At 45.6% G+C, this 27,206-nt stretch overlaps 1 protein-coding gene across 1 annotated transcript in view; it reads right to left on the minus strand.

The window, feature by feature from the left end:
• Nucleotides 1-325: 325 nt before the first annotated feature.
• The window catches only part of LOC147023830 (NF-kappa-B inhibitor epsilon-like), a 33,520-nt gene continuing 6,639 nt past the window's right edge, over nucleotides 326-27,206 (minus strand). Inside the window, exons 3-6 of the mRNA XM_085889680.1 lie at nucleotides 26,700-26,928; nucleotides 11,688-11,776; nucleotides 5,483-5,731; nucleotides 326-3,878 (exon numbers count right to left, since the gene is read on the minus strand). Of these exons, the coding sequence (XP_085745806.1) occupies nucleotides 3,822-3,878; nucleotides 5,483-5,731; nucleotides 11,688-11,776; nucleotides 26,700-26,928 (624 nt within the window). The 3' untranslated portion in view covers nucleotides 326-3,821. The remainder of the gene's footprint in view (nucleotides 3,879-5,482; nucleotides 5,732-11,687; nucleotides 11,777-26,699; nucleotides 26,929-27,206) is intronic.

The raw sequence follows: 27,206 nt of genomic DNA on the forward strand, positions 1-27,206 counted from the left end.
ATGACATCGTTAAAATGGTAAGTTTCCTGGTTGGAATGAATTTCAATTATGTTTCACTGCCAGGCAGGCAGACAGACTAAAACTATCATTTCACTCCTCTCTGCAAATGCACAATTGGGATGACTTCAGAGACAAAGTATGTTAAATAACACGTTTGCTTTTCAATTCGTGTTCAAAATATAATTTTCAATTGAAATCAAGTTGTTGCTTAATCATAAAATGATGTTTGTGGAGGGACGGAGGAATGGACAGACAGAAATGAAGCAATTGCTTAACCCTGCGTTTCGCGTCGTGCGTGCGGGGTAATAAGGATACCGACTCAATCTTGGTATACCTTTGCACTTTAATAGATAAACTATATTTTAGACAAACACCTCGAACAATGTACATTAAAAAATTACATTTTTGACATTATCATTTTTATGCTAACAAGCCCGAAACATGTGTACGTTATTTCACCATCATCATGCAGCAATGTATACCTTATTTAAGACATTAATTGCCATCAAATGATGTTTCAGCACTGGGAATTTACATTCCTGTAAATAAGTATTCCAATTTTGTGGATTTCTATTTTTGTATCTTCGATGCCAAGCAAAATTATATAAATATGCTAATGCTTTCAGTGTGTATGTGTATATATACATATACATACACACCACACACACTGTTTACCTACCCTACAGGTGGGTGAAGAATGCAAATTTACCGAGGGGAGGGCAGAGCTTGGACTGTGTCTGTGTGTTTGTCTGAAATTTGCTCCTGTTCCACCAGCTCATGAGAGAAGGCTGGTGTTGGCTAAGTGGTTAAGGTGGCTGGCTTTAGATCCTGAGTTTGAGCCCCATTGGCCGCTGAATTAACACCAGGTGGGGTTGACTCAGTCTGTCATCCTTCCGTGGTCGGCTAAATGAGTACCGGTGTACTGGTATGGGGGCATGACATCAGCGGCATAGTCGCGCCCCAACAAAATGACAGCTACCCGGCAGCCAAGATGAGGGGTTGGAGCTTTTCACAGGTTCTTAATGAGGGCGGCAAGGCTTGCATCAAGCAAGCAAATTGTTTTCATTGCAAGATATATTCTGGTTAATCCTCTTAATTTGCCTTGTACACAGTGATGCAGAAAATTTGCAATCTAAGTTGGCACAGACAATTACAAATGACCGAGTTGAATTCCGCAACAGGAAGGCTATCAAAAACAATTGGACACAAAGGGATATCTCAAAGAACAGCAGTTATGATAGAAATTATAGTTTCCACATAAAAGAAATATTTAGATAATAAATGTTTTACAATGAGCTTGGCGGTGAGCACCGTAAAAAGTAAAATTGTGCTTTTATATCAAAATCGTTTCATTTTAATGCTGGAATAATAAAAAACCGAAACAAACAAAGGTTCAAAGCTCTTACGGTGCATGATTTAACTGCATGGGGTGAACCCTCAACAACAAAAACATGATTACAAAGTGCTGGACAGGGTTACGAATAGATTTATCATTCACGTTTGATTCGAATGACACATGACATTAATATGCCAAAACAAAAAACAAACAAAAAAGTCAAGTGCTCCAAATTCCTCACAAGAAAATATTTGTACAACTACAATTATTCTCTTCAAATTTCCTCCCATCAACCAAAGCCTACAAAGCCCTGCGACATCCAAAGGAAATGAATCGTCTCCACCACAAAGATAATCTCTTACCCAGGAAAACTGCAATTAAAGAAGCATTCCAAATTATTGTAAAATTAGTATTCCAAGATATATTTACATTTTTCTGAAAGACCAACTGAAAAAGGCTTTTCATTATTGGTTCACGAAAAAAGTGAAAAAATATTTTCACGAAAAAAATAAGTGACCACTATATTCGTTATTGTTGTGTGTGTGTCTGTCTGTCTGTCTGTCTGTCCCAAGCATAGCTCCGTGGGTTTTGATCCGATCCTGATAAAATTTTGGTGGGAGGTTTATACCATGATCTAGTTGTGTTTTCCTGAAAATGGGCGTGGTGCGCCCATGATGGGCTGAGCTACGCCCAAAAAAAGTGTTTTTAGGGGGTAGCCAATTTCAATGTGCATCTTCTCCTCGGTGTTTGTCGAATCTGACAGGGAATTTGGTATTTGGTTAGCCCAATGGCACCTGCATAGCCCCACGGAGCTCGATTTTTCATTTTCGTCCCAAGGTCAAGGTCACAAGGTCACGAACTTAGAAAATTTCTAATTTTGACATAAAAATCATATGACCGCCCAAACTTTGAGAGCTGGGATGACAATATTTGTTATGCATAATCTTGAGGTCATTCCCCACCTAAAGTCTTGAAACTATTTTGCTCTATCTCGAACACCTTTCCCGTGGCGCCCCCTTCAAGTTTGTTTTTACGCTTTCATCAAAGTTTGGATAATCCGAGGAGTGTGAAATGCCATAAAGCCTATATGACGTTATATTGTTCCTGGAATGTTCCAGAGGAAGTTTTGCACCAAAGGTCATAATCCTTGACCTTTAAAGTTCACAAAGGTCAAATTTTCAAAGTTGTGGGAATCGGACCGGGTTTTCGACCTTCTTCGACGAACTAATTCCAATAAGCTATAACACGTATCCTGTTTCCTTATTTTAATGTCCACAACTTTGTTTTGTGACCTTTAAAGGTTATGCAAAGGTCAAATTTTGAAAGTTGAACGAAACTGGGTTTTCGACATTTAGCTAATAACCTGCCACTCGTACCACATCATGTTGATCATTTTTATAACTTGGTCAAACATTATCACATTGTCTCATCCTTGACTTCTGAAACAATCTACATCGTCAAATACCGCTCGTGAACCATCGTAGTCTTCAGACTTAGTATTATTTTTTTTTATAATCGAGCTTAGCCATATTGATGGGGCTGGCAGGATAGCATAAAGGTAGCTGTCAATCTGGGGTTTGAATCTCAGCAGAGCTATAAACTGTCATCCTGGTGATTCATCAATGTATGTGCCATCCATCGGATGAATGTTAAACTGGGAATCCCATCTGCCGGCATTCGTTGGTGGACGTTAAATTTCCCACGGTGTCCTTCGTGAAGAGTAGGCGACCTATTGCTGGTACCATGATCCAATTTAAAATCCCTGCCCTAACCTGCAGGGGCACTGCATCAACGACACAGTGACACCTCCAGTATGATTCTACATGCAGCCATGTACAACATCTTATATATTATTTCCGAGTTTGTGGTTTCGTGTCGCGCTATCTTCGACTTTATTCTGCGCTCGAGTAACGTGATATTCAGGTTACATTATCTCAAAGACCATACGAGGTGCATGGTACAAAAAAGTAAATAAAATGGTTCTGTAACAGTGAAATCATATTCCACTTACTGCATTAAAGTAAAATTACTCCTGAAACTCTGCATCAGTTCCTTTCTCAAACACACCAACCCCAGCATGTCGCGCAGAGCGCGGGTTATTGCTAGTCTGAAAGAAGAAGCAGCAGCAGCCAAACCGATTACGGAATAATGAAAAACTAGTCTTGCTCATGAACACGAATGTCAATCTGCGTGGTGGACAGGTAGAACAACATAACGTCGATCGAAGTATGCTCAGCGCCGTGGGAAACAAGGAATGCTAACCGCCATGCAAAATGAGAGAAACTGATGATTGGTTGGAGAAAAAAAAAAGGAGTTAATGACCGAAACAAAACTTCAGTTTCTCCTTGCATCCCAAGGCAGTTGGCATACCTCGACCAATATTCTGTTCACTACGGTAGAGTTTGCACCTAATGGGTTAAAATATAACCAAACAATCAAACCATGGAGAACAACCTCCATTTCCATTAACACCCTTGCAAAATATTTAAAACACTGGTTGACCTCCAATCTTCAGGTCGTCGTAAGTAGACAAAATATTCAGCTGCAAAATGAACAAAAACAAGTGATTAACAAAGAATTTCCACAAAATACTTTTTCTTCTCACAACATTCTGCATCATGTGAATCCTCATTTCCATCCAAAAGCTTTTTTTTTTTTTTTTTTTTAAACTCTAATTCATCAAGTCAAAATTGCAATAATTTGGAATCTTTCATAAACATCAAAACTTTCTTTGGCGAGACGGAAAACAATGTCAAAATACCTTGAAGGTTCAATCCAAACATCTGCAGCCCAATAACTGGTTGAATAACACACACACACACACACACACACACACACACACACACACACACACACACACACACACACACACACACACACACACACACACACACACACACACACACACACACACACACACACACACACACACACACGGAGATGATTAAGTAAGAGCTGATTCGTTGTTTCCTTCAATTACGGGTGAGAGACGTGATTGGCTTTTGATGCGCATATGTAAACGTATAATTTTTCTTTGTGACTTTGGAAACATGTTGGACGTCACTGAGGCAGCAGAAGTCGCTGAAGGTTGGTTGGAATGAATGGAAATAGTTAGGAGCGACCTTTCACAAGCAGGAAATTCTAAGAGAGTATTTAGCCTGTGTAAGGCTATTGTTTGGTTGTGAAGCTTGGGCCATGAGAATGGAAGTTGAAAGAAGAATAGAACGAACACACGCTACAAGTGCCGTACTAGTTCATTTACTCATTTGATTAACAACCTTTTTCCTTTCTACTCACTAACCTTGCAACCAAAAGTCCTCGAGCCAAGTAGCACCCGGTTCATATTTCAATTGGACCAATCAACAGTATACTCGAGCCGGTCAATCAATGGGCACATCTGACGATGTCACGCGAGCGACGGTTTTGAGGAGAAAGTTCAGTTGAAAGCTTGGCCCTCTCATGTGAGGTCTGTGTCAAATCTGAGCTGAGGATCAGGTGAGTGTGGAGTGAGAGTCTGGTGACACAGGGTTCACCTGCGCTGGCCAGAGACCCACCTCACAGCACATCATGTGTTGAGGAATTGCAGTCTGCTTCTCCCATTCAATCTAGGTGAGGGCACCTCGCTCGACTTGACTAGGCCTGAACGAAGCCTATTTTTGTTTTTTTAATCTTCCTCATCTTCAAACCCTCTTTCTCTGAGTGTCCGACCCTTTGAGAGATCATTTTGTCAATAAGGATAGGGGAAGTAGATCAACCCCATACATTTTTAGAGTCGTAAGCGAGATGTATTCCTCTTCTTCACATTTTTCTCTGCAACAGTGGTTTATTTGCTCCCTTCCCAGGTTTTTGTATTCACATTTTCATTAAACCGAATTATTTATTAATTCTGTTGGTTCCAAGGCTCAATCAGTTTCTTCATGAGAAAATTGCCAGCAGGCACACATTGAATATATTCACCTTTTCATGAACCGCCACTGGCGCTTTAATTTAAAATAATGCCTCCGTTCAGCATCTGGGGAGTTCATCTCCGATGGTCTAGTGGCACCAGTTAGGGAAATAAAAATTGTGTGTGTGTGTGTGTGTGTCAAATGAAAACAAACACAGTGAATGCAGCAAAGAACAGATGAAGCAGTGCTACAATCCCACCTCTTCGTTACTTCCAGCCAGGTCAAAAGCAGAGTCCTGCTCCATATTTCGTAAGCCGGCATCAGCACCGGATGCCAACAGCATAACGGCCAGGTCCATTGCCCCACGACCCACAGCTAGATGCAGTGGCGTGCAACCACTGTATGTCGATGCATTGATGTCTGCATTCTTTTTAGCCAAGAGCTCAACAAGGGTCGGCCTACGGAGTTCAACGGCAAAATGCAATGCCGTATGGCCACTCTTCGGGTCCTGTGTGCACAGCACAGCCACATACAGTTAGCACAAAGTATACATACGGGCCAGTGAAGGTGGTTGCATCTTCACATAAACCAAATGCGAAACATGAGTCAAGGCTTTGATGAAAGATTCTTCTCCACCTGGTTCCCTCAAAACTCAACCTGCAACTGTTAAAGAAGGCCCAAAAATGTTTCTGTGCTATAACCCCCACCGAATACACGCACCAAAGTATACAACCACATTGCTTCAATGGACTTTTTCCTCCAAAAGTACAATCTGAAGTTCTTCCACCCCCCACCCCCCAAACAACCAACATGAGCAAGCACAGCTCAAAGCCCAACGAATAGCAACTTGAGGGAGCAGCTCATTTGTTGCTGCTCTTGTGTTTTCTCATCATTATTGAACACTGCTCCTTCCCAATTCCATATCCAATCAATGCATGACGTCATCGCCGGCAACGAAGGAAGGGAGAACTCAGTTTTTACTCTGTTCAGGCGATATCTCAGCCATTCATTGAGCTCGGAAGCTAGGAATTTGGGGACAAAAGTGAATATGTGTTTTGGCAAAAACGGTATTAAATGTTTTTTTTTTTTGAATTACTAATTGATTGATTTATTACTTAATTAGTATCGATTTATTAATTACTTATTTTCTTTTCTTTCTCATCGGGGCAATATCTCAGACACCTTTTGAGCTACAAAACTGATATTTGGATAGACGATTTCTTTTTTTTTTTAAATCGATCGAACAAGCGATCTAGCTATAAAGGGTATTTTTTATTTAATCGATTAATTATTCATTTTGACAAATGACTTAATTTTCAAAAAAGTTAGATTTGGATGAAACAGTGGTGGTTTTGGTATGCTATCAGGCAATTGAATGAGAAATCAATTACTTTACAATTATTATTTATTTTAATTACGCAATTAATGGATGAATCAATAAATTAACGTACGTCGCCCAATCCCAAATCTGTATCCACGTGCTGCATGGCAAGTCAGTATCATTTGTACACATTCACCTAAGAAGTGCACCACTCCCTCACAATTCTGTCTCCGTCTCCACGGCGGCATCGCCGGGGGCACCATGTCGCAGGCTGGAGGATTTGTTATTTATTTATTTGGCATGGGAGCGGTGTACTTTGAATGCACCTCTACCTGTTGAACTCTTTTATCTCTGGTGCCAATTTCAAAACAAGTCGCCGTCTTCTTCTTTAATGGCCACAATTATTCCCACATTCTTGTGGGATTGGCCTGGGGAAGTTTTGGCACAAGTCTTTCACGAACTGGCTGACGTTTGACTCAGGTTATGACAGGAATTCGGAACTGGTTCAGGATGCCGGCGATAGCTCGCCTACTATTCGCAAAGGACACAGCGGGATCTTTAACTTGCACCAATTAATGGTAGCAGATGGGATGCCAAGTTAAACGTACATCCAAGGGACGGCACACACATCGACGATAGATAGTTTTTTTATTTTTTATTTATTCCATCTGCCTGTCTGGCAGTCAAACAAAATAGCAAATCATTCAAAACAGGAAATTTATTGTTTTTCAGGACATCATAAAAGGACACAAGCACACAAAGAACTAATGTAATGTGTTAAACAACGTGATGTAAAAGACGCTGCATCAACGGTGGTAAATGGCCAAACGTATCTTTTTTTTTTTTCCTGCAACCTTTAAAAAAAAATCATTTTATTTTGATTGAATTATAGACTTGAACACTGTAGAACACAAATCACCTTTTTGGGACCTTAAAAAGCCTTCCGTTTAGCAGTACTGGGACAAAATGACATTTTACATCATCTTGACCAATCCAACTTGATGCTCGCAGACCCTGCCCATGTCCTTTTTTTCTCTCAAGACTGTGTGGGGTAAGGTGTTCTATGAACTCTAGTTTGTACTTTTACCTCCGCCACCGAAGGTGGAAGGAGGTTATGTTTACACCCACGTCTGTTTGTGTACAGGATACACTACCGGTCAAAAGTTTTAGAACACCCCGATTTTTTCAGTTTTTCCTGAAATTTCAGCAGTTTCATGTTTCAATGTACTCTGAAATTAAAGCAGAGAACAAATAAACATTAATATATAATGACCGTTTTTACAGCCATTTTTCCCTGCTGTGCAGGGGTTTGGCTTTTTCTTGAGGCAATGTTTTATGGCCGGATGCCCTTCTTGACGCCAACCCTGGTCGCCTTTTACGACACACAGGGATCATAACAATTGATCAGGGATCAGAACAAATAAACAATTGCAGATAAAAAAGGAAATCATGGAATCGTTTTGTTGAACGAAATTTAATCTAAATTTTTGACTCATCAAAGTAGCCACCTTTTGCAGATACAACAGCCGAACATACTCGTGGGATTCTTTCTACAATGGAAATCAAATATTGTTCGGAAAGTTCTTCCCAACACTGTTGCAGAAGTTCCCACAAATGTGTTGCACTTGGAGGTTGCATTGCTTTCACCCTTCTGTCCAGTTCATCCCAAACCAGCTCGATGGGGTTTAAGTCTGGAGACCATGCTGGCCATTCCATGATTTGAAGCCTACCGTCTTGTTCTTTTCTTCTAAGGTAGTTCTGACATAGCCTCGAGGTAGGTTTTGGGTCGTTATCTTGCTGTAAGATGAACCCCTGACCAACTCGGCATAGACCAGTGGGTATTGAATGGCGCTGCAAAATGCTGTTAGGGTTAGGGTTTTGGTTCAGGATGCCAGTCACTCTGTGCAAGTTGCCAACTCTGGATCCAGCAAAAGAGCACCTGATCATCACGCTTGAGAGTTGGCATTTGACAGTTGGCGTTACACACTGAGGAACCATCCTTTCGACTACTCGACGGCATACAAAAACCATGTGAGATGAACCGAAGATTTCATATTTTGATTCATAGGTCCATAAGACCTTCTTCCAATTTTCAGTTGTCCACTGGCGTTGCTTCATGGCCCAGGCAAGCCTCTTTTTCTTATTTTGCCATCTTAGCAATGGCTTTCCTACTGCCACTCGACCTGTCAAACCTGCAGCTCGAAGTCTTCTCTTCACAGTTGAAATTGAGACTTCCTTACTTCGACCAGTGTTAAGCTGTGCTTGAAGCTGCTGTCCTGTGAGCCGCCTATCACGCAAGCTGTTGACTCAGAAACTTGTCTTCTGATTGTGTTGTGGCTTTGGGTCTGCCAGTCCTCTTCCTGTCAAAGTTTCCTCCAGTTTCCAAGTGCCTTTTGATGGTGTAGGAAACTGTACTCACTGACACTTTGGCTTCTTTGAAATTTCTCGAAAGCAAAGACCTGCACTTTTAAGGGTTTTATGGTCTGTCTGTCTTCCTTTGTTAATTGTCTTTTTCTTGCCATTATGACAGCAATATACTACTTCCTGCAGTACAATATTGTTCAAATAATGTTTGAGGGTGTAGCAACACAGTCTGTTCCAACACTGCTTTTATGTAGACAGAGGGTTTGTAACTAATCAACAAAAGTTGCGACACCTGTCAGAATTGTTTGCATCAACTTTCAAGGCTAAATTTACTTTCATTGCTGCAGAACAGCTGCAGTTGCTAACCCATTACTTGTTACATGAAAAGCGCCTTTTTTAACAACTCTGAAATTTACATTATTTTTCAGTTTTTGGTAATCTAAACTTTTTTTAAAAACCTCTAGCTGTTTACCACTTAGCTTTGTACCATTTTAGGTTATTCACTGGACTTGAACTGTTTAAATTTCAGTAAAAACTGGAAAAATGGGGGTGTTCTAAAACCTTTGACTGGTAGTGTATGTCAAAAAGTTGTGGACAGATCCAGATGAAATTTGGTGGGCAGGTTGGGTGTGTGACAAGGACAAACTGATTAGTTCAGATATGGATCTGATTACTGGAATTTTTAAAAGTGATTCTTCACTATTGATAGATGGGGCTAAAAACGATATATTGCACGATATCTCAAAAAAGTTGTGGACGGATTCGAACGAAACTTGATGTACAGGTTCGATGTGTGACAAGCACAAACCAATTAGATTTTGGTGAAGATCTGAATCCGGATCCGAGAATTTTTAAAGCGATTCTTCACCACTGAGTGATGGACTAAAAACGATATACAGCATGGCATGATCTACTATAAATGGATGAGATGTGTGTGTGTGTGTGTGTGTGTGTGTGTGTGTGTGTGTGTGTGTGTGTGTGTGTGTGTGTGTGTGTGTGTGTGTGTGTGTGTGTGTGTGTGTGTGTGTGTGTGTGTGTGTGTGTGTGTGTGTGTGTATTAATTAATTACTATTGCAATGTACATTTTCATCCTTTTGACTGCTGAGACTCATTTGACCTTTGAAGATTCTCCCCCCCCCTCCTCCCTTTCCAAGACCGTTAAGACCCCGGCAACCCAAATGTTCAAGAGGACCAAAAAGACCCCCAGACCTTAAAGACCATTTAGACCACTTGAACCATTTTATATCACAAATAAATATAATATCACCAACATTGTAAATAAATTTGTAGAAAATAAATGTTTGCATGATGATCGGTGTGAATCATGACAACACAGAAAATCTGTGCCATCAATCTCTGCAATGACGTGTGGAGAGGTGAGCGTAGCGAGCCGATCCACACCAGTTGCATGAAATTTCAGAAATGTATTGGGCCCAATATGTTCTCCTGGATCATGCAGTGTGGCAGAGGTATGTGCTCTATCGAGTGCCCTTCTAATTTGTTAATCGTTTTCGTTGTTAGCAATCTCATGTATTTCGACACTTTTTCACCATAATAAACAAAAGTTACAACATTGCACAAATTTTTGTTTTCGCCGGCTATCGTTTGTGATGACCGACATTTTATGTTTGCCGACGATTTATATTTTCAAAGTTGGGCGAATTTTAAACCCAATTCCACTTTGACTGCTCCCCAGAGATTGTTCGATGGAATTTTATTCAGTATTTAGTGCCAGCAATCTAGATTCACAGCAACTGCGATTGACGTGGACGGGAACAATGACAGTGCTCGTGCTCCTGGTAGAGAGGGTATTCCTTATGCATCGAATTGCGGTGTATTTATTTATTTATAAACTACTTTTCATAATTGTGCTGTGGCCTGTGGGAAAGGGTGTTTGTGGAGAATCACACATAAAATAACACCATCTAGTTAACAGTTTATTTGTAATTTGGCCTCATCAAGTTTTTAGTTTATTTTATTATTATTCTTCTTATTATTTTTATTCACTACATCCCAATTTGTTTCTGTGTTAGATTCAGTTTTCCATTCCAAGTCACAAATTCTGTGAATTCCGTTCCCTTTTTCATGATCACGGAAAATCATTGGCCTAACATTTGGCATTTTTTTTTCCCCCGAAATCTTCCGCCTCCCTTCCCCAACCTAGACAGACCTGCCAAAGCTGCAACAAATCAAATAGGTAACACAGACCTGCTGCAAGCTCAATTTTTCTGGAAAGCCAGTGCCCATTTCAGCAATTTTCCAACACAATCATTCAATAATCTTCACCATGCAGAGGTTTGATCGGCATAGCTTCACTTTGCAAACTTCCGGAAGCCATCCACACAGACGCAGTTTCGCTTGCTGTGACACCGCTGGTGTAACTGGCTTTTCGGAACCTTGAGTATTTTTATTGCTCAACATAAAATACACGCTATTGTTATTTTTACCCTTGGAAATAGCTTTAGATCTGAATGTTCCCCACTGACTGTGGTAGTGAATCCCCATTTCTATGAATTCCTGCTACATCATCCAGTTTCTGTAACTTTTTCGGGGATTTCCCACTCATATGCATGTTCAGCACCATGTGCACAACCTGTAAAGGTCAGTATATATATATATATATATATATATATATATATATATATATATATATATATATATATATATATATATATATATATATATATATATATATATATATATATATATATATATATATATATATATATATCACGGAGGAAATAAGCAACAATCGTGCAAGGAATAAGCAAAACCTCACCTGTGCATTAATGTCTGAACCCATTTCCAACAGGTATTTGACATTGTCATTATTGCATGCAAACACTGCCTCGTGCAGACACGTGTGGCCTGGTGGAGCAAAAGAAGGTTCAACAATGTTAGAAGAATGCAAACAAAAATAAAGCAGCACCATGATGATATTGTCAGTTTATGATATTGCCAGTTGAACTTAAAAAGGCTTTTGAAGTTGAACCGACAACATTTTATTTTCTACATGGTCCAATTCTCATCAAGGAGCAACTACACAAATCACATGCACACGCATGCACGCAACGACACCTGATCCAACTTCACAGACAAGCAACCACTGAGCTCGAGGGAAGGGACGTCCACTTGCCAGAGCACACTGGTTGCCATCAACGCCATCCTCTAAATGCTGAACGGAAAACGTTTGTCTTTTTGGCAAACCGAAGTACATTAAAAGGGTATACCCTCTATTTTAGATGAACGTTTTTTTTATTAACATATAGTAAACAATAATGTCTATTAAAGAAGAACAAGAGGTTAAACTTCAAAGTGCAGAGTTAGAAGAACTAATAAATCACAAAGTAACTTGTTTACGTACATGACGAGTATGTATGTACTTCAGCAATATTGTGAATGCTTTGTGGCTCAAGTATAAAAATGACAGTCATGGTCGTAGTGAGCTTAAACTCCTTCACCGTTCTATTGATGCATGCCTGCTCATCTTCCACAAGTATAGCTACAAGCATGCATCTACCTAATCAGAAACATAAAAAAGAATGCCAGCAAAATGCAATATATACTGTACTTGATAGAGGTAGATGGGTTGAAATGGGAAATCCGAACGACAATTCACAGACCGGTGTTTGTTTGTTTGTAGTGCTACTCCTACAGTTCTGGGCAAATTACATCCAGACTTGCTACAGAGGATCAGCATAACCCCACAAATAATGTATCGGTGTGTATTTATCTTTTATGGTGGCTTTGGGGGTGGGGGTGGGGAATCAAAAATTAAAAAAAATTACAAAAATAGAGGATCAAATTTTGTTTTTTGAAATTTTTTCTCAACCGCTGTCACAACAGGAACTCAAAGGGTTCACGGGTCGTCTAGTATATATATATATATATATATATATATATATATATATATATATATATATATATATATATATATATATATATATATTGTTGTGGTTACCAAATTCGCAAACCACCATTCAGGTCCCTTAGGTGAGGTATCTCGGTAAGTATATGTGTAGTTAGGCCCAAACCAGTTGTCTAGTGGGAATACATGTCATTTATGCGTGCTGCGACTCTTCAGGATAGCCGTTTTTCTTTTGCTATCTTTATTTTGGACCAACCGCCATGATTACCACCACAACCACAACATCAACCACCAACCACAACGCCGCTTCACCACAACCGCCACGACCTTCCCGTCACACCTCGCAACCGTCGCATCGCCACCGTTCTTGCCCCGCTGTGGGTACCGGTGTTGGACTCGTGCAGGGCGCGCGCCGAACAGCGTGTACAAAATCACGGATTTTGTGCTTCAAAAACGGATCAAAAACGACACACGCCCACTTTTTGCCGTCCAATCGGTGAGCGAGGGGCGAATTGGCCCCGCCCCCAGGGCGATCGATATATGCAAATTTATGGATCAAAAAGCCTTCACGCCCACTTTTTCTCAGGCCAATGGGGAGCGAGGTGAAAGGTCGAAGGGAGGGGGTCAAAGAGGAGAGGGCGAAGCTACGGGGCTGATAAAAAGACCGTGTTCGTCAGTCCAGGAGAGTCGAGAGGCGGAGAGGCGGAGAGTAGGAGAGTCCAGAGGCGGAGAGTAGGAGAGTAGGAGAGTCGGAGAGTTGGAAACAGAGAGTCAAGACTTCGCGGGCGGTGGAGTTGGCAAGAAGGAGCTGGTCGTCGTGTGCGTTGGAGTCGGAACGGAGGGGACGGAGCTGTGGAAAGGCAGCGACACCAGACGAGGGGGTGCTCGCGTCGTGCAGGGAGCTGCACCCCAGGGAGGCCGACAGCGCGACCTGGCCGAGGTGGAGACGCTCGTCGCGGGATAATAAAAATCCTCTATACCCCGAGCATCAGCAACCCCCTCCTGTTTCCCCCCGCGCTGAGATAGTGCGACCAAGGGGGCCCCTTTCCCACCCCCTACCAGACACTGTCCGCGAGGTCCGCGGAGTTGAGGCGCCATCGCCGCTCCGCGTCTCATCACCAGACGGGTAGGCGCGACCCGGTCTCGGCCTCAGGCCCGCCTCATCCTTGAGGGTATTCTTTTCCTTGGTTTTGGGTATGTGTTGTCGGCGCCGTCTGTGAAGTAGAATTGTATAAGTGTTGCCGTGTGCTCGGTAGTCGGTATTAGCTCTGCATTGTGTTTTCGCTTTTACATTTGCCTTTTGTGTAAATTACATTGTGTCTTTTCTGTGTGCATTTGGTGGAATTGTATATGTGTGCTCCCGTGTGTCGCGAATAAATGTGCTTTGTGTTGAACTGTTTCCCGCTTCGCTTCGTCTTTTCCTCTATTGAATCCCCATCTTGCTTCACGTAAAGGGTTGGTAGTGGGCTGAATACGCCCGAAAATTAATCGAACCGTCGAGGTCGACGATAACACCGCTCGGTTATTCTGATAGTACGGAACGGGTCGCTTAAGTGGCCCGTGTCCGAAGTCGACCTGCGGCGAGGTGCGATCGCCCGGTCTACCCTCCGCGTGGGTACTTAGGTAGGTCGAATTCGGCGAGCAACCCTATCCCACGCGGGGGCTGATTGGCTCGATCGCGGTGAGACCGAAAGGTCCACCCGTGACTGGTTCCCGGCGTTAGTCCGAGAGGGTCACGACTGGATTGTCTGTCCGGTGGGCGATGTGCCGCGATTCGAGTTACGTGGCCGTCAGCACGCCGGCGGGCGCGGAAATCCGCAACACTGGTGTCAGGAGTGGGATACAAATCCATCGCCCTCCTCGCGGCACTGGTATCGGAGAACAGGAAAACGGGCTCTCCTGTCTCCGGCTAAATTCACGGGAATCGGTCCAGGGGTGAGAGAAGCGACCCCCGATTCCCTCCAAATTACGAGCAAGTTAAATTAACCCTTCACGAGAAGCAAGATGGTGTCTCAAGGCGAGCGGGAGCCGGGGGTATTAGAAATGGATGTAGAATGTGTAGAATCCATGGTCCAGGATGGAATCCCCGAGCAGGAAATGTTGATTGTGCAGGAACACGGACTCGCCCAACTGAACCCAGAGCCCGAAATAGGAGCGGCAGCGGCCGCGGTGTATGACACCTCCCCCCCCCTCTCCACCAAAACCCGCCGACCCTTGCCGAAACGGCTCACCCAAGCGCACCCGACATGGCCCAGCTATTCGCCATGCTGGCGGCAATGACAGCGAAAATGGATGCAAACGCAAATGAATTTATAAACGAAATGAAAAGCATGGGCAAGCAAATGAAAAAAGAAATGAAAGAACTACGGGGTGAGACGCAGAACATGGGCCGATGCCTGCAGGCGGGCATGAAGGCCGTGAGCAGGGAACTTAAAATGGCGACTCCACGTGTCGGAACAAACGAGCTGGAAGGGGGTGCAACGGCTGACAGGCCCGCGGTGGAGGCGGGTAAGGAAAAAGTAATTCGGGAGACAAGAGACGAGGTGAAAGTAATTGCGAGGGAGAGAAAAGAACAATTAATACGGAGAGCAAGGATGAGGTACGCGGAGATCGTGAAAGAGCAAGGAGTGAAAAACAGGGAAGGACGGGAGCGACTTAAAGAGAAAGCAAGGTTGACCTACATAAAGATAAGGGAAAGACGCCAGAAAGAAGCAGAGACCAATAAACACGATGAAGACGGGGTAAGTGATGCACACACACACACACAGAGGTAGTGGAGGACGATGAGGTTGAGCTGGCGGACCGTGCAGGGACCCGGTGCGAGCAGCGGGATAGCCTCCTCCAGGAACGAGGGGAGGGAGTATGCCCCCTTGAAGCGAGTCACGACCAGGTGAGTTCGGTCGTGCTTTGCGAAGTTGAGAGGAGGAATGCTGTGAACGGGTGCACGGAGAGCTTGGGGGGGTATAGAGGCCCCGGAGACCCTTGTGGGGACACAAATCCCCAGTATGGTTGTCCCTGTGTGTGTGGTGCAAGGTGTGAGTGCGTCCCCGTGTGTGGAAGAGGCCGTGTGTGTGAGTGAAACGGCCAGTGTGGATGAGGAACCGCGGTTGAGTGCCCCCGTGAGTGTGAATGAGGCACCGCGGGTGAGTGCCCTCGCGTGTGTGAGTGAGGCACGGTGTATGAGTGAGGAACCGCGGGTGAGTGCCCCCGTGTGTGTGGATGAGGCACGGAGTGTGGATGAGGAACGAAGTGTGGATGAGGCACCGTGGGTGAGTGCCCCCGCGTGTGTGGATGAGGCACCGCGGGTTAGTGCCCCCGCGTGTGTGGGTGAGGCACCGTGTGTGGATGAGACACCGCGGTTGAGTGCCCCCGCGTGTATGAGTGGGGCACGGTGTGTGGATGAGGCACCGCGGGTGAGTGCCCCCGCATGCGTGAGTGAACGGCCGTGTGCAAGGTCGCTGTGTGCAAGGGAGACCGTGTGTGTGAGAGAGCGGTATGTGAGGGAGATGTCGGTCGGCATGCGGGAGCACGCAGCCGCGTCTCCCGGTGTGAATGTGATGGAGTGGACTGTGTGCGTCGTAACACGCAGGTATGCGTGTGTGGAATGGAGGCGACGACGGCGACATGGGAGGAACGAAAGCCGAGTAGCGGCTGTAGTTGTTTCGAGGACCGTGCCGGGTTCACCCAGCAGTGAGCACGCGGTCCGTGCTGTGCAACGCACGAGACCACCACGTGCTCGCTTGCGAGAGTGAAGTCCCGGTCCGGAAACGCACGCGGTGGATTTGCCGATCCCGCGGACGGACAAAGTTTAGGCAGGTAAACGGATTTGGACCGGACGGGTTCTCCACGCGATCGTGTGTGTTAAGCTCCAACGGGCAAAGCACATGTGTTCGCGTGGGGAACCCCTCGGGACGTGGGGCTTGTGTTTTTTTTTTATGCGCACGGTGACGCCATGGCTGCACGTGGGGTTGGAATCCGGCAGGAGGGGTATCTCTGCCGGATGGTACCGTCCAAGGAGGGACGAGGAACACGTGCAGCTGCATGACGTCACGGGCAGGTGCAAAGTGCGCGAGTTGCCGCGCAGATGCTGCGCATTAAAAAAAAAAAAAAAAAAAAAAAAAAAAAGCAAGCCTCACTTTCGGGTGCACAGGATTCCTGGGCAAGGGGTGGATGATCCCCCTTGACCCTGGGCACAGGATGGAAACTAGTTAGGGGGAAGGGTTAGCTTAGACCGACTTCATGGGGCAGGGGTAAGTCCTCATGGAGTCCGTGGAATGGATTAGTTAGAGGGATTGTAGCCAGATTTAGGTTGGGAAATTGATTTATGGGATTATTTTGGAGACAGTGACAGACAGTGAATGTGTAGAGGGGACGTAGTTTAGCTACGTAGTGTTAAAAGGAACGTGCTATAGTTTAAGGGACGACGTGGGAGCACGAGTTAGTTAGGGGATGCAGTTAGAAGGATGGCAGAGTTCAGCGGTGTGTGTGTTGAAGAGTTGGTGAGTTGTGAGGTGAGTACATGGTGAGTGAGTGAGGCCAGCGGGTCTGTGTGTATGGAGTGAATGGGGAATGCATGGTGCGATGAGTGATTGGGGGGAGGAGTGACTCCCCCCCAAGGGACCCCGGGGTCAGTATAAAGTGAGTTAGGGGGTTAGTCAAATTGAAAAATGGAGGTCGTTTTGTTGTTGGTGGGAAAGTAGGCTCGAGATCCATTTGGAGGGGTGCAGGAGCCCTGTTGACGGGCTTGGGAGCGTGGCTGCGAAAGGTGAGTATCGCTGAGTGGGTACCCCGGGCACCAAGCTAGTCGGCCGCGGTAGGCCATGGGCCCATGGGGGGCCGGGATAGAGTAGTGGGCACGGGTGCGCCTGCTTGGTGCGGGGGCCCGGGGCGCCATTAGCCGCGTGGGCAGTGTTGTGGGCACGGGTGACCCTCGGAAAGGGGCCCGGGAGGCCGGCCTGCCACGTGTGCGTTTCAGGGGAGGTGCCATGGGGGGCACTCCCCGGTGTTAGGGAGCTGGTAGGCTCGGAGGCAGTGTAGTGCCCGGGGGTGCCATAGCGGGAGAATCGGCAGAGGGTCGTGCCTGCCAAAGGGAGCCACGTGTCCCAGCCAGGAGACCGTGTGAGGGCACGGAGAGAAAATTGGGGGGCGAGGCCCGAAATTGTGAGGACACCAACACAGGCGACGGGAATCTGGGTTGTTGGAACCAATAGTTTAAGCAAGAGGCGCTTGTTGAAAGCCCCGGGGTAGTTTAACAGTTAAATGGTTAGGGTAGATTAGGAGATGTACCCCTCCGCACCATCCATCCCCTCGCTGTCGTTGTGGGCCGCTGGACCCACTTGGTGTTAAGATCGCCGAACTCTGGGGAGGCCATTCTGAGGCTTCGTTGGGCCTCGACACAGGACGCTAGCTCTCCCTTATTCCCCTCCGGGAAGGGAACGTAGGGGTTGGGAGTAGGCTAGGTGACAGGATAGGTTAGCCGAACAAAGACGATAAAGGGGGTTAGGGGACGATTTATAGTGGGGGAGTAAAAATAAAAACAACAAAAAAATAAGTTGGGGCTAAATTGGGGTTTGACAAATTAAGGGAGTGGGTATGTACAGTGACAGGCAAAGGCGATAGGTTGGGAGGGAGACAGGTTGGTAGGTCCGAGCCCGCCTTCCAAGTGGCCAGCACCACCGCACTCCCTCCACCAACCTCCACTGAACGGCAAAGGCTGGCCAGCTTCATCTGCTGGCTGCGTTGCTGCGAGGCAGAGGCCGGCCAACTTCATCGGCAGCTGTTGTTTTGTTGCAAGGCCTGTGCCGGCTGGATCGTCTGCAGCTGCTGTGCTGCAAGGCCTGTGCCGGCCGGATCATCTGCAGCTGTGGTACTTCAAGGCCTGTGCCGGCCAGTTCATCTGCCGGCTGTGTTTGCCTGCAACGGCCTTCTTCGGCGGGCTGTGTTTGCCTGCTGCCTTTGCCATGCCATGCCCACTGCCCACGTTCACCGCCCCGTTCAATTTTTGCTTTGCCCCCCCCTGTTCATTTCCATGTGCGCCAGGATCCGCAAGGCAACAGTTTGCAAGCTGCGAGAACTGCCCTGTTGGCAGCTACAACACGGGCCTGCAGTGGCGGCCCGTGCACCGTACTTGTGTTCATGCGTCCATTCGTTGTGCTCATTGCGTGTGCCACTTGAGCTGGCACGGAGACTGCGTTTGTGCAGCCCAAGCACCGTTGTGGTTCACTGAGTTCAGTTCAAAAGGGAAGGCCTTGGACTGCGTGTGAGCAGCCAGCCATGTTCCCTGTCGCCTGCATTGTTTGAGCCAGAGACTGCATGTGGGCAGCCTGGCTCCCTGCTAACTGCTTTTCTTTTGCAGAGTTCAGTGATCCTGGGCCATGGTTTAGTGTAAAATTTGTAAGTTAAGGTTAAGATGTACTGTAAATATGAGTGCGCCCCCGGCATGTTTGTCTTAGCGCCGGCAATTTTATTTAAGTCGTCCGTGTGAGTGAGTTTGTTTAGATAGTTACGCAGCCCTCAGGTTATTTATTTTGGGGACACGAATACCATGAATGTCGCACTCAGGGATCCGTAGGTAAAATGTACTAGGGGAAAACTACACATGATGGCACACGAAAATTTGACGACTCGGGACGAGTCTGTAAAAAGGGGAGGGGGTAGTGTTGTGGTTACCAAATTCGCAAACCACCATTCAGGTCCCTTAGGTGAGGTATCTCGGTAAGTATATGTGTAGTTAGGCCCAAACCCGTTGTCTTGTGGGAATACATGTCATTTATGCGTGCTGCGACTCTTCAGGATAGCCGTTTTTCTTTTGCTATCTTTATTTTGGACCAACCGCCATGATTACCACCACAACCACAACATCAACCACCAACCACAACGCCGCTTCACCACAACCGCCACGACCTTCCCGTCACACCTCGCAACCGTCGCATCGCCACCGTTCTTGCCCCGCTGTGGGTACCGGTGTTGGACTCGTGCAGGGCGCGCGCCGAACAGCGTGTACAAAATCACGGATTTTGTGCTTCAAAAACGGATCAAAAACGACACGCCCACTTTTTGCCGTCCAATCGGTGAGCGAGGGGCGAATTGGCCCCGCCCCCAGGGCGATCGATATATGCAAATTTATGGATCAAAAAGCCTTCACGCCCACTTTTTCTCGGGCCAATGGGGAGCGAGGTGAAAGGTCGAAGGGAGGGGGTCAAAGAGGAGAGGGCGAAGCTACGGGGCTGATAAAAGGACCGTGTTCGTCAGTCCAGGAGAGTCGAGAGGCGGAGAGGCGGAGAGTAGGAGAGTCCAGAGGCGGAGAGTAGGAGAGTAGGAGAGTCGGAGAGTCGGAAACAGAGAGTCAAGACTTCGCGGGCGGTGGAGTTGGCAAGAAGGAGCTGGTCGTCGTGTGCGTTGGAGTCGGAACGGAGGGGACGGAGCTGTGGAAAGGCAGCGACACCAGACGAGGGGGTGCTCGCGTCGTGCAGGGAGCTGCACCCCAGGGAGGCCGACAGCGCGACCTGGCCGAGGTGGAGACGCTCGTCGCGGGATAATAAAAATCCTCTATACCCCGAGCATCAGCAACCCCCTCCTGTTTCCCCCCGCGCTGAGATAGTGCGACCAAGGGGGCCCCTTTCCCACCCCCTACCAGACACTGTCCGCGAGGCCCGCGGAGTTGAGGCGCCATCGCCGCTCCGCGTCTCATCACCAGACGGGTAGGCGCGACCCGGTCTCGGCCTCAGGCCCGCCTCATCCTTGAGGGTATTCTTTTCCTTGGTTTTGGGTATGTGTTGTCGGCGCCGTCTGTGAAGTAGAATTGTATAAGTGTTGCCGTGTGCTCGGTAGTCGGTATTAGCTCTGCATTGTGTTTTCGCTTTTACATTTGCCTTTTGTGTAAATTACATTGTGTCTTTTCTGTGTGCATTTGGTGGAATTGTATATGTGTGCTCCTGTGTGTCACGAATAAATGTGCTTTGTGTTGAACTGTTTCCCGCTTCGCTTCGTCTTTTCCTCTATTGAATCCCCATCTTGCTTCACGTAAAGGGTTGGTAGTGGGCTGAATACGCCCGAAAATTAATCGAACCGTCGAGGTCGACGATAACACCGCTCGGTTATTCTGATAGTACGGAACGGGTCGCTTAAGTGGCCCGTGTCCGAAGTCGACCTGCGGCGAGGTGCGATCGCCCGGTCTACCCTCCGCGTGGGTACTTAGGTAGGTCGAATTCGGCGAGCAACCCTATCCCACGCGGGGGTTGATTGGCTCGATCGCGGTGAGACCGAAAGGTCCACCCGTGACTGGTTCCCGGCGTTAGTCCGAGAGGGTCACGACTGGATTGTCCGTCCGGTGGGCGACGTGCCGCGATTCGAGTTACGTGGCCGTCAGCACGCCGGCGGGCGCGAATACCGCAACAATATATCTTTCTAACCCCTGACTGACTCAATGACATATTAAAGATCGTTACCTATTGGGTGACGTAGAAAGCTGAAATTTTGGGTGCCGATGAACATCGAAGCCGGTACACCGGAAAAATTCACAGAATCGTCAGACAACAACCACAAATGAAAATTTATAAACGAAAAATCAAATGCAGGTGAGTGACCCGAGACAATGGGGAAGCACACCCCGCAAGTGTGTGTATGTATGTATGTATGTATGTATGTATGTATGTATGTATGTATGTATGTATGTATGTATAATTATATATTCCATTCCATTGGGACCATACTCTGTGCAGGGCACTGGTGTTGCCTCAGCAGTCTCCTTGGCTATTGGGCACAATCCTGGACATGTTGCCACTCTGACAGGATCCCAGCAAGCTGGTACTCATTTTGTCAACCTCAGAACAACAGGCAGAATCAACCCCACCTGGTATCAATTCAAAAGCTGAGTGAGATTTGAACTCAGGATCCTTGGATTCCAAGCCCACCTCCCAAACCATTAAGCCAACACTAGACATAATAAGAACCATAACAGCATATACCACAGGGTTCACATCAGACTGAAAAAAGTGTGGGGTGAGGTGGGGGGGGGCATAGAACTATCAACCCACCTAGAACATAGGTCATTCATGGAAAAAAACATAAATCAATAAAAGTTTGCAGATGACAACAGAACAAGAAATAATATTTAATATTCAAGTATCTGTCAAATATTTTAAGGCTCGTATTCAAATGTGTTTGTTCTGCACAAGCAGTTAAACGACTTGCATGCTATAATTTGCAGTTGAAAATCCTCCTTGAGAGTTATTGTCACATGGTAATGACAGAAAGCACCAGAGCCATTTCACTCCCCTCCCCCAGAAAAGATCTCTCTTTACTTTCAATATTGCCATGTCATAGTCTGCCACCTTATTTGTGGCCATACAGGTGGCAGCAAGAGCTTTTACATCTTGACCAAGACCCTGACACCTTGCTTCACATTTGTCCCATCTCCAATCTTTCGATTAGTTCGGATGCAGAACCACCCTCCTCTCGGCAGGTCGATAGGCTCTGTCTTCTACCGCTTCCTTTCTGGTCTTGCACCCTCCACCCTCTCCGAGCTTTAGCCCCAAGCCCAGATTTCTGCACGTGGTCCACCTGAAACCACCTTCTGGTGAAACTTCCAAAATCCAGGAACACTGCTCACCTCCACTCATTTATTCCTCCCTTTCCTGCCTGTGGAACCAACTTCCACACTCTCTTCAAACTCATTCTTCAAGACATCTATTCACTCTAATCTCGGATCATCCCCTATTCAAAATCATATTTTCTACCCCCATCAAGCCCGCCGCCCCCCCCCCCAACAAGTTCCAGTTTTCTCTTCTTGAGAGTTTGTACCTGTATCCATCTTGTCCACCCTTCATATTTTCCTACCCCTCATTTGTCCATCTCTGCTTATTTTGTCCCTTAATCCAATTGTTGGTGTTCCCCCTCCCCCCTCCCTTTTTAGTGTTCTGTTTGGTCTGTTGTGTTTTCTTGCTCTTCCACGAGTCTTGATTTTGTATACAAAATAAAAGAAGTACTTTCAGGGCAGCGGAATGTTGTTTTGATTGACTTGGAACAGCCGAGTTTTGATCAAAGTATAAAAATGTATTGAGCTCGAACAGTCAGTGGAAGCAGAGAAAATGAGAACAATAACAATGGAGGAGCCAGGCAGAAACAAGAAAAAGCAATCAGAGATTGCAGACCCTCACCAGGACTTCTTTTGAGTGGTGTATTTTTATAGGTTTAAGGGTAAATCCAATATGGCTGCCAAACCATGTGATGTATGACATCATATGTGTGAACCTTTTGTTTCTCATGGACAGGCGGTCATATGTGTGAAGTTGCCTCGATTTGTTCAGGCACTTCAGGGAAGAAGAAATTTGAAGGTTTACAAAAAAAAAAAACAATACGGCTGCCGAATCACGTGACTGATGACGTCATTATTATTATTATTGTTTTCCTGTGGACCTTTTTATCCATAGATGACCCTCAAACATTTTCATCCTGATCGGAATTGGCATTCTACACGTGCAATGACGTCATAATGAGGGCACCTATGACATCATTAAAAAAAAAAACGCACTCATTCCCCATGAGGACTTGCTACGTGCCAAGTTTCTATTTTTTCCTTGGTGCAGAGGTCCAAAGTTTTGCCGTTTTTCCAATATGGCTGCCACACAACGTGACCTATGACATCACAATTATCAAAAACACATTCTACATGAGTAGTCGCACCGATGGTGAAAATTGTCTCAATCTGACAAGTGGTTGCAGAAGAAAAAAAAAACCACGAAACGTCTGTGCGGACAAACAAACAGATAGACCCGAATGTAATACCATCTCCTCTGGTGAGTAATAGAAAAGAAATGGGGGGGGGGGAGCAGAGGGGAGGGGGGAGTTAATCGAAGACATCAATCAGTCAAAGCAAAAGAAAGGTTGATATGAAGACCATGGTTGAACACGAGTGGGGAAGGGAAGCGACATGGTCGATTCAGGTTTGTGAAAACGGCACGTGACATCAATCAGAAAACATGTTGAACTACGGGCTTTTCAACCGAAAAGCACTGACGATTCCCTTCGAATTAATCTTGATGTTTTTAAAGAGAAATCCTCAAAAACTTCAGGTCACTTCTTCATATTGGTCAGGAATCAGCAACCCTACTTCTTCTGCCCGAGAGACGGCAATTTTAAGTGCTAGAACGAAGCTGTCGGAAAATGTTTTGGTTCCCGAAATACAATTAATGTTGAGGATCCATGGTGTCATGGCGAGGCCTGAAATGAACAGTGTATTACATCCGATACAGCAGTGACGAGAAGAGCTTACATGAAAGAAGAATGCAGGTGAAGAATAAGGAAAACATTATTATTTTGTATGCAGCCTGTGGCTGCTGGTTGCATCATTGCTGGGAGCATGGCTGTGTCGCTGATTTCCAGTACCCCTCCGTTTCCAGTAAGGTGGAACTCATTTTGCAGACTTTGGAAGGATAACAGGCTGGGTCAATCCACCTGGTGTTATTTAACAGGCCAGCAGGGGCTCAAACTCAAGACCCTAAGATCTTAAGCCAACATCAGGACTGAGAAAAGATAATAAACAGGTCCAATGAAGTTTGTGGATCATAGAATAAACTATACCAGAGCTGTCTGCTACTTTCCCCAAAAACATTTTTGGCTCACAAGGACTTTAATCCAGGGAGCTTGTGCAATAGAGCAGTGTCTGTAGGCGAGTCAGTCAGTTAGTCAGGAAATACTTCAGTCATTATCGCTTGAACCAAACACAATTTTTATGAAACCTGGCCACATGCTTCATATTTGTTGCCAAACGAAGGTTTATTGACTGCATCAAAATCTGTGCTCATTAAAGGGGGTCGAAGCGGGGGGGGGGGGTTGGACCCCCCCTCCTAAAAAAGTAGGTATTTGCCATCTCCAAAACTACACACACAATTTTGATGAAACTTGACCACAACCTTCATCACCCGTGATGTACCAAAGTGTATCAACTGTTTCAAAATCTGCGCTCAGTAAGGGGGTCTATTGGGGTTTTTTTGACCCCCCCCCACAAAAAAACAAACAAACTGGATATTTGCTCTCTTCTCCGAAACTACACCACAACCTTCATCACCCATGATGTACCAAAGTGTATCAACTGCTTCAAAATCTGCGCTCAGTAAGGGGGTCTATTGGGGGTTTTTTGACCACCCCCCCCCAAAAAAAACAACTGGTTATTTGCTCTCTTCTCCGAAACTACACCACAACCTTCATCACCCATGATGTACCTGAGTTTGTTCACAACATCAAAAAAATTCAGGGTCGAAGGAGGTCTGTAGGGGGGAGAGAGTGGGGTTTGAGTGACTTGGTCCTGATCCAGGTGAGTGTCAGGACAGGTGGTCCTATGTTTTTAACTGAACAATAATTTTGGCAAATATATTTTGTGCCGTGGCTAATAACCCCCTCTTTGTGCAGCAGGGGTCAGTAAACCACTTGCATTGTGGCACGTGTCCAGACAAAAAAAAAAAAAAAAAAAAAAAAATCACAAGTCGTCTCACACCCCACCCCCCCCCCCCCCCCCAAATGGCAAACTTTGGTGGAGATCAGTCCAATCATGTTTTTCTTTTTCTATAATTTTCAGACGTACATGTATGTACACATGTTAAACTGTGGAAGCAAGTTGTGAGACAGATTTGATTTCCCCCTCCAGGAAGAGTACACCCGACTGATACAGCACAAGTCTTCCATGTTACCTGAACATTAATGTACTTTGGGGGTGGGGGGGATAAAGCTTCTGTGCTTATTAAAGACAACGCAAACTGTCAAAAGTTTGTGTCTTCGTAAAAGGAAGTTTCCGCAGTGGAGACTATATTGAGAATTGCTCCTTGGAATGCCTCAGGAACATTTTTCTCAGTCGGAATGCATGGCATTTCCCATTGCTAAGCAACGCCATGAGAAGAGCTTCAAACAAAAATGTTTGTAATGTTGACCTTTTCCCAAGATACAAAACAAAACAACCACACCACCATTGGAGTCATGTGCAAAAGGGACAAGGTGTCAGCCAAAAAATGACATCACGCAACCAACGTCACTGTAAGAAACAGAGCAGTTCACCGGTCTTGCAACAACACACGACGATGCTGACAACGGCAATTGTGCGAATTTACACAATATCATCAAATAACAAACCACTTCAAATGCTCACATGCTGGGTTGTTCGTGGTTAGTTTGTTTTTCTTTGCTGACAGCATGACTTTACAATCCATCCAAGTGTGGCCTAACAAGCTTTACCAAACAAATGTTATCAACCGTCCTGGCAGAGAAAGGCCAAGGCCTTTCCGAGTGCAGAGTTCACTATCCGATATAGATTCACCAAAAGTGAGCATCCATGTAAACCCATTTGCTCTGTCTTGGACAGGGGATCGATTTGGAGCAGTTATTTATTTTCTAAAAGTAAGCAAGAATGGTGGGGGGGGGATTCCAATGATGAAGCAGAAGATCAAAAACCCCACTTAAAAATACCGGGATTACCAATCCACTCGCTTTCGCATTTCCTCCTTCCGACCAGAAGATACCAGAGCCATTACAGGGTTGATCAAAACTCCGCATACGGAAAAGCCATCCGACGATCAACATTTGATTTCCACAATCGACTCCCACGCTGACCTACTTCTTCACGTCGGCTTCAGAGAAGGAAGGCGACGTGGAGTGGGATTTGCAGTTCCTTCACCACAATCTAACTTCGACTGTTGCAAAGTCTTCTCTTCCCTTTATTCATCTCTTCTCCTCTCCCATCTCGCGTGCAGTTGTCTTTACAAAGCGATTTTGGTTTTTCCATTTTCATCACTGATTTGTTGTATTTTTTACTTCAAAGTAGCAACGTACGATCTACTGCTACAGTAACTCTCCTCCTTTCATTTCTCATTTGTGTTAATTATTTATCTTCTCAAACACAATCTTCTGAAAACAAATGAATGAACAAAAACTCACCATCGTAGTTGTGAATCTTGAGCGCCCTGGCGAGGGAATCGTGGGCGGCATGGTGCTTGTCCTGAGCGTCGGACGTGAGTGCGAGGAGACTGTCGAGCGAGCATTGCCCGCTGGCGAGGTGCAAGGGAGTGTTTCCTTGCCAGTCTTGCAGCTCTAAACTTACACCAGCTCGAAGCAGCAAGACGATGATGGTCGTCTGCTCTGTCACAACCGCCAAGTGTAAAGGAGTCTGCACAAACACCACCCATGATACAGGAAAATCACTGCTATGATGTTTCAAATATCCAGCCAAGGCTGGTCTTGAAACTTTACGAAACAAATGCTAACTTTCATATGTACTCTTGACTACTAATCAGCTCGAATTGCTATTAGTAATCTCAAGGCATTTTGTTTAAAGTCACAGCATTCAGACGAGCTATTTCTGATCAAAAATGATTTAATAAATAAATAAATAAAAAAACAAAGGATAAAAAATAAATAAATAAAAATTTAACAGCAGCAGTACAT

Source organism: Eptatretus burgeri, chromosome 7 (assembly GCF_056783735.1).
Source record: "Eptatretus burgeri isolate ZD-2024b chromosome 7, Ebu_testis_v1, whole genome shotgun sequence".
Taxonomy (NCBI): domain Eukaryota; kingdom Metazoa; phylum Chordata; class Myxini; order Myxiniformes; family Myxinidae; genus Eptatretus; species Eptatretus burgeri.